The sequence below is a fragment of the Haliotis asinina genome, chromosome 8, assembly GCF_037392515.1.
Source record: "Haliotis asinina isolate JCU_RB_2024 chromosome 8, JCU_Hal_asi_v2, whole genome shotgun sequence".
Taxonomy (NCBI): domain Eukaryota; kingdom Metazoa; phylum Mollusca; class Gastropoda; order Lepetellida; family Haliotidae; genus Haliotis; species Haliotis asinina.
The window spans coordinates 2,548,574-2,556,233 of NC_090287.1; the positions used below are offsets into that span (position 1 = coordinate 2,548,574).

General features: G+C 38.1%; 1 protein-coding gene across 1 annotated transcript; it reads left to right on the forward strand.

The window, feature by feature from the left end:
- The first annotated feature begins 4,205 nt into the window (after positions 1 to 4,205).
- Positions 4,206 to 5,168, forward strand: LOC137294301 (putative uncharacterized protein DDB_G0290521). The gene is made up of 2 exons (XM_067825302.1): positions 4,206 to 4,607; positions 5,142 to 5,168. Exons 1-2 carry the CDS (start codon positions 4,206 to 4,208, stop codon positions 5,166 to 5,168), a joined length of 429 nt encoding a protein of 142 aa, XP_067681403.1.
- Positions 5,169 to 7,660: the final 2,492 nt, after the last annotated feature.

Below are 7,660 nucleotides of genomic sequence, written 5' to 3' on the forward strand. Positions count from 1 at the left end.
ATCTTCAAAGAATCTCCAGTAAGTCTGTACACTTGAATGGGTTTGTAGAAATAACAAATTTAAAAAGATTTAGGAATTAATGGGCAGAGTCGGTGATCGTTTATGGGTTTAGCAGAGGCCAGCTGTAGCCTCAGGTCTACTTGGATGTGGAGCAGTCCAGCAGGCACACTGGGGGTTGCTTGAAAACGCTGATAATTAACCTAAGCATGGGTAATCATTATCTGAAAAGGCCATCAGGGTTTAAGGGTTTCAGTATGCCAGCAATTCTGAAGACTGCATATTAAATTATTTCATAAATATTCTGCTACTTTTTCATGATGATTTTATAACTTGTCACAAATTGAATGTTTGAAAATACTTGAAGCTGCTCTTTTCATGCAGTAATAACATCACTTCGAATTAACAGCTGATAACGATTGACAGACAACAGAACAGAGATATTATCAACTCACAGATGACAAACAGGCCGAAATTTACATTACGATAAAGTTCAGACTTTTCCAGCTAAATGCCAGCCTTATCTCATCATGTAGTTTAGGAGACAATATTCTCTTGCAGCCATTGCAGTGCATGTCTCTATATACTCAGGCTGCTGCTGCTGTTGTTGATATGAAGATTTATAATTGCTGAAAGACAGAGACAAAATCTTCTCACTGGGTGCTGTTGTCGCACAAATAAAGGAGTAAAAACTGCAAAACAAATACCCAAAAATAACACACAAAAAAATGATAGTGTTTTTTCATAATTTAAATTGAAACATAATTTTTAAACATTTCTACATATTATCTAAGGTTTATGATGAACACAAGAATCAGACCCTGGGTCTCCTTTCATGAAACAACCTTTACTAAGGTTAGCCTTAATACCCTTAACATACCTGGAACCAAACCAGCAGATTCTGTCACAGCTAAGGGAGGCAACTCCACAAAGAGGCATTGAGAAACAGGAAAAAGGAATAGTACCAACATTGGTGTAAAGACTATCAAGCAATATCTATTGATACTCTTACATGTCAGATTTAAACAGAGGTGTGTCCACTATGAATCTATATATACAAATTTAAGATATTTACCAAAAATCATTACTTTTGATAAAGTGTTAATTTCACAATGATAATTAACACTGTATAATGACATCAAGAAATCTTTCAAACACTTTACATAAAGAAAAAGAAATATGCTGTTTATTTTGACGAAAGTAGAAACGGAACCCATTAAAATTCATCTTAACTACAGCTATTTATTTATCAGCATTTAGCTACAAAATGGAAGCATGACATTAAATAGGAAGCAGAACTTAGAGTATGCCATTAACAGGTTGAGGACTAGAATACAAGAATGTTGCAAGGATCGTGAGAATGCAGCAAACTGTGAGGGAAGCGTAGTTTTAAACTTCCACATAAATACCTGCAATTCCAACATGTCACTCCATCTGCACAGCCTGGTCAAAGGGAGACAACTCTCTGAAGCGATGTTTTCCATGTCCACCACTTTGGATAAGCAGCCAGATGTCCATGACAATTTGGTTAGCTGTATCAGCTAGTATCACATCAGTGTGTTGATATCAGTACTATCACCCAATGACAATAAAACCTGACTACCGACACAAGTCAGTCACACATCCCCTACACACACAGCCTGCTCTTGTTTGTAAACTGCATCAGATGTTGTTATCATGGAACAGGGATATGTATGTAGATAAACCTGACAAACACGTCAACTGTGAAAGGCGGAAAGAGATGGAAAAAAAACAGTTTAGAAACTGATATACTTCAGCAAACAGAGGCTGACTAAAGGTGGTTCAAGAGAGGATAACATGATAATTAACATCCAGTTTATGGTACTTATGCAGGATATATTGGTAGTTTACAGTATACTGCTACTGGTGCTTAGTGAAATGTTATGTAATAAATATTTTATCTTATCTGCGATAAAATAACAGATGAATACATAGTAGTAATATTAGAAATTGAAACACATGACATGTGTCATTACCACTGTAGTGGAAAATGTGGATACTTGTAAATTGAGACATTTGAAAATATTTGTGATGACAGCATTGTTGACAAAAGTAATCAATGATACAAGTAAAAAATATTGAAATTAAACGTTTTTACAGTAAACAGTGTAGATCATAGAAAGGTTACCATTTTCATCAAGGACGTTCTGTTTTGCATGGACAAGGATGCGTGATATTTTACAAGTGATAACAATTTGCACCAAAGAAAATTGCAATCTGATGAATGAATCTGAAATTCTGTCAACCCCAATGTGCTTTAAACTAACAATCAACTGTTTGGTGCTTCCTCTGATGAAAAGCTCTCATTATTCAAGAAACATGTTGTGCTGGAGAATTTCTTTCCATGACTCTGGGGGATTCCAGCAGGACGGGGATTCCCCACCAACCATCCCTCTCATATGGCTCCAAGCAATGCTCTGAGGAACATGCACCTGTAGCTCCATGTCAATCAACAAATTTGAACAAGTTTATATCTTGTCAAGGTTCAACCTGCTCATCAGGGCAAATCCAACATGACTCTGGACCAGGAATATTAGCCCTACCTCCACTGAACAACCCCTTCCCCCCTTTCTACATATGAGTCCCTGTATCTATTTGTAACCCCCCCTACCTCACCACACACCCCCTTCAATCTGTGGCTTATCTCACAGAAGACATTTTTATAGACATTTTCACGCAGTGATTCACCAAGGCTCTAACAAACCGTCTTCCAGAGTGCCTCTTTATGTGGGCTAATGGTATAGTGACTCTCCACGTGCTGTGGTTCACAGACATGGCAAGTCTAAACAGGCAGGTATTTGATGATAATCAGCTCAACTTGACACCTGTGGCACACAGAGTTCCACAAGCTTCATAAATATTCATAAACATTGGCCATAAAGATTGAAATGCCTCTTTTAAGACTGTGTTAATCAAGAACGATTTGATAAATATGTTTTTGATTAAAACAAGATTTCTAAGTGTAAGTGTGCACGTCTCGTCAAATTTGGAGTGAAATTAAAAGTCATGAGAAGTGTTCTGGTTAATTTAAACATGTAAATCTGATGTTTAATTAAACACATGGGAGCCATGTAATTTAATAAAAATATCTGAAAATATAAACAAAGTAAAAACACAGATAGAGCCCTAACATCTAACAGGAAATTGCAATTACCAACTAACCTCAAGAGTTCTCTGAAGAAACTTTCACAGTTTCAGGAACAGACTGGATGAACTTCAGACCTATGGTTCAAGGCAGAAGGGAAGATATAATTCTATGTTCCAAGGAAGATTGAGGAAGCTGCAGTTCTATGGGAGAGAGATAGAATTGCATTAGTTCTTTCTTTGAAGACCAAGTTAATGTATTCTGAAGGAATAAAAATTGATAACTGAATCCAGTGGTATGATGAAGATTAAAAACCAAATAATGGAAAAAACTACACAAACAACCTTATTAATTCTCTTTTTGCTGATAATGGTCATGAAATAACAAGTGGAGAAGCAATAATGAATGACCATTTGTGAAAATTGACTTAATCACGTAATGCAACATTTTCATTGTTGCCATTTCTTCATGAAACAAAGACCAGTCATATGAATTAGAACAAGAAAATGTCTTGAAAACCTTCAGTTACTTTTAAATCAATAAAAACAATAATAGCCCTGGCCTAGACTACTTCCCTATGGATGTTTTGGAAAAAACGTAAAATATGGGGGGTCAGCGGTAAGGGCACTTTTAACTGGAATACTTTGAGAATGACAATGAATAGATGAGTGATCACATGTATCCCTAACCAGGCAAAGTTAGAAGATTCCTATAAAAACTGGTGCCATATCTTCCCCCTCAATGTACTGCATAAAATCATAAGTACTTATATCACTCCCAGAAGACAGCTGATTATCTAACGAAAACCAAACGGGTTTCATCTCAGGAAATACGTAACAGAAAATATCCGGCTCATCTACAAAATCATGTTCGAGACTAAAATACAATTCCAAAAAGTTCAATTAATCCTGATTGATTTTGAAAAAGCCTTTGTGTGGATGGGAGATGATAACACACATGATTGGTCTGTGGGCATGAAATTTGTACAATTCCACAAAAAGTCCAATCAGGGATCCAGTGATCACCAAACGCCTCCATATTTGAATGTGAAGCAACAGTTGGCTTAACATCATCATCTTTGCCGACTGAGGTTGTTAAACGGATGCAAACTGAGGACAATCTGGCTTTTGCATTACCCAGTCAGCAAGACTCAACAAGCACAAGCCAGGATCCGACACCATCCATCAGCCAGGATCCAACACCAACCACTAACCAGGATCCAACACCAACCACCAGCCAGGATCCAACACCGACCACTAACCAGGATCCAGCACCAACCACCAGCCAGGATCCAACACCGACCACTTACCAGGATCCAACACCAACCACTAGCCAGGATCCAACACGGACCACCATGAGTCCTGCTCCAGTTGTTGTCACCACAGATATACTCAACAGCCATTCACAAAACATCCTAAGTGAGAGAAAAGGCGCCAGCTCTGCCCAGATGGCACAAGGTCAGTATATGATCAAGAGGAGTCGTGTTGAACTAGCCAGTGGCCAGGTGGGAAACAGCGTAGCTGTACCTATACCTCTAGTGGATAGGGGACGTGGTGATCCACATAATATATTGGGAATAATCATGGACCGTGGTGAAAATGACATGTACACTATTTGTGTTAAAGCAGGGATTCTGAAAGTAAAGTTTTCATACCATCAGTTTGATTTGTGTCCCTAGCATTTACTTAAGGACTCTGATGTAGACAGTACAAAGACTGTAAGACTACATCAGGCTGTGCACATATAGAGTACTGCAGTAGTGGACAGGGATAAGTCCCATGCAACTGTGCAGGTTCTAAGAGATGTGGGACAAATAGATGCAAGTGTTTCAAAAACAAACTCAAATGTTCCAACCACAACTGCCAACTGTTCAAAAGCAAATGACTTGTGAGATCAACTAAGGAGATTCTGACAAGTGATTTGACCATTCAAGTGAATGATTTCTGTGATATGTCATCTGAATTTGTGATAAAGATTCAACTCTATGTTATGCATGATTTGGCTTTTGATTTCAATAAGGACTTTGTGCATCCTGCAGCCATTTGCTGGTCCAGAGGACAGATAGTCACATTCAGTTCCTGACTGATAGTGCATACAACCTGCGATACAATACATCACCATACTAAAGTTCTAGTCATGATGATATATTGCCAAAGTATTGTGCACAGAAGCTACGATACAACACAAAAATAAGTAAGCATATATTTCAATCATCAAACAAAATGAAGTCAAGTTAAGTTAAAGTTAAACATTGATGTATCGTGGCCCATTTGAAGTACTGTATCAGGATACATGACAGTGTAAAAGTTTGTATGGAGTCACTGTATGGATCAATGCAATGATGCTTACCAAAATCCAAAATATTACATGTTACACCCCAGTTTGTTCTATAGCTTTATATCAAACAAAGAACAAGATGTCACTGTAATCTTGTAATACTTAGGAAAGCATGGCCCTGGAGCTGCATACCTTAGGTGTTCCAGGATCTGGTGATAAAATCTTTTTCTTTACCTTTTAGCAAAGTTTGGATTGAGGAAGTGACCATGTGTTGGTTTGTGGGGGGTAGCAAAAATTATATGATAATTAAATGTTCTCATGCTCAAAAGTTTAAAATGTGTCACATATTGGCATTGTGTGAGAAAATATGTAGCATTTGTGAGATTGAGTTGGGTTTTTACACTGCTTTTGGCAATATTGCAGCAATATCATGCCTGGAGAATACCAGAGATAGAGCAAACATATTCTACACCTGTGGGGAGTTGAACCCAGACCTTTGGTGTGAAAAGCAAATGCTTTAAAGACTAGGCTACCCCACTGCTGTCAGGATTCGTGAAGAATGACTGGAGAATCCATTTCAGTGAGTGAGTATTCCATCTATGCAGAATGACTAATAACAGTGTCATTGCCCGTGGAATGTTACACTTGTCCTCACTCACCCTTCAAGCTGTGTTATTGCCAGGAATGAGGTCACGCTCGTTGTGCCCGCCTTCCACGTGCAGCATACTTGAAACAAGTAAGTTGACTGGAATGTGTTAATTCGACAACCACTTTACACTCGGGTTTATAACATGCTTACCTTGCTTCCCACATCGGCGTAAATGATTCTGACTGTGCCGACTTCTTGATTTAGCGTGTGTTCTGAGCTCCACCACCTGATTGTAAGCCTGTTCATGGCCAACTTCCAGACAAACATGGTCACACAGTTTCCGCGTCCAAGGCATGCTTGTCATCAACCTTACGACTGCAGACAGAACTTTCCACATTAAAGAACCATAAAACACCTTTCGAAAAGGTATTCCATGCAACTGTTTCTGAGTGAATACCTCACCTCACCTTGCGTATCATTGGTGATACATTGTCGACTTGACTCGAATTTTTAACTCACTCATTCACTACAATATAGGAATCACTGTGCCAGAATTGCACGTTGAAATTGGCTTTTCCTCAGGTAAATTTGACAATGGAATAAAATCCATTCTAATCTCATCCAGTTTTACTCCCAACATCGAAGGGTGCGATCTTTTACGCATAAATAAGAGAAGATAACATAAGATATTTATTGTGCAAAGGTTCCATGCAGAAACAGTGACAATATTCCACAAGCTACATACAAAAGATGTATGATGAATGAGTAACAAAATATATAATAAGACAAATGTGTATACTATGTACCTTGGACAAACTAGAGATCTTCTATATTTGTTTACACTTCTAATTTGGTAGCATGTTATTCCGATACAATTTAGTTCATTGTTTATGAAAAGGAGGTTATTTTTTCTGTGATACTAAGGCTTTGAAAAGTCATTGATTTGAGAGTTAAGGGAGTTTTAAAAACGATTTAAGTCCGCTGTGATTGGCTGCTTGTTCTGTTAAATCAACTTTGAATTTCACAACTTCCTGTATTGGATGTATTGGACACGCGTGTGAATGTTCAGTGATTAAAAGGCAGGAAGGACTACAAAAACTTGTGTCCGCTAGTTCTTAAATAATCAAAGGAGGGTCAGATGACCATTACATCCGTCAAGAGTGTTCGGTTTTTTGTCTCCTGACCGGGGACCTTGGCGATGCGTCTGTTCGGAAAACGCGCGGTCGTCTGTGGTTTGATCCACGATCTAGCGATACCATAAAATGTTTTAACTGGTGTTACTTCGTCTGTCCCCAGAACCTCGCGAGTGAGTTTGGAAAGGAACCATTCCATTATATTTTTTGGCATGGACTGGATAATGACAATGGTCTGTGACTCAATAATGCAATCTGTGTTGATCAAAATCATCCCGATTGATCAAAACTCCAAATCGGTTCATGATCAAACATTCATTTCAACGCAGAATGTAATGAAAACATCAGACAAACTCTTGAAAAACGTTTCACAACTTTTGTCTCCAAATGTTTGGTTTTACCTTGTGGTGATTTTGATTGTTGAGAGTTTCTTGTCAGTATCTCAATGGCATTAATTCACTTGTTGGTATAAATACACAATGCAATTTTCGGCAGATACCAGTTCTTTACTGAAAAACTGTAACCCTAAACATAACATAATGAATTTGACGACTTTCT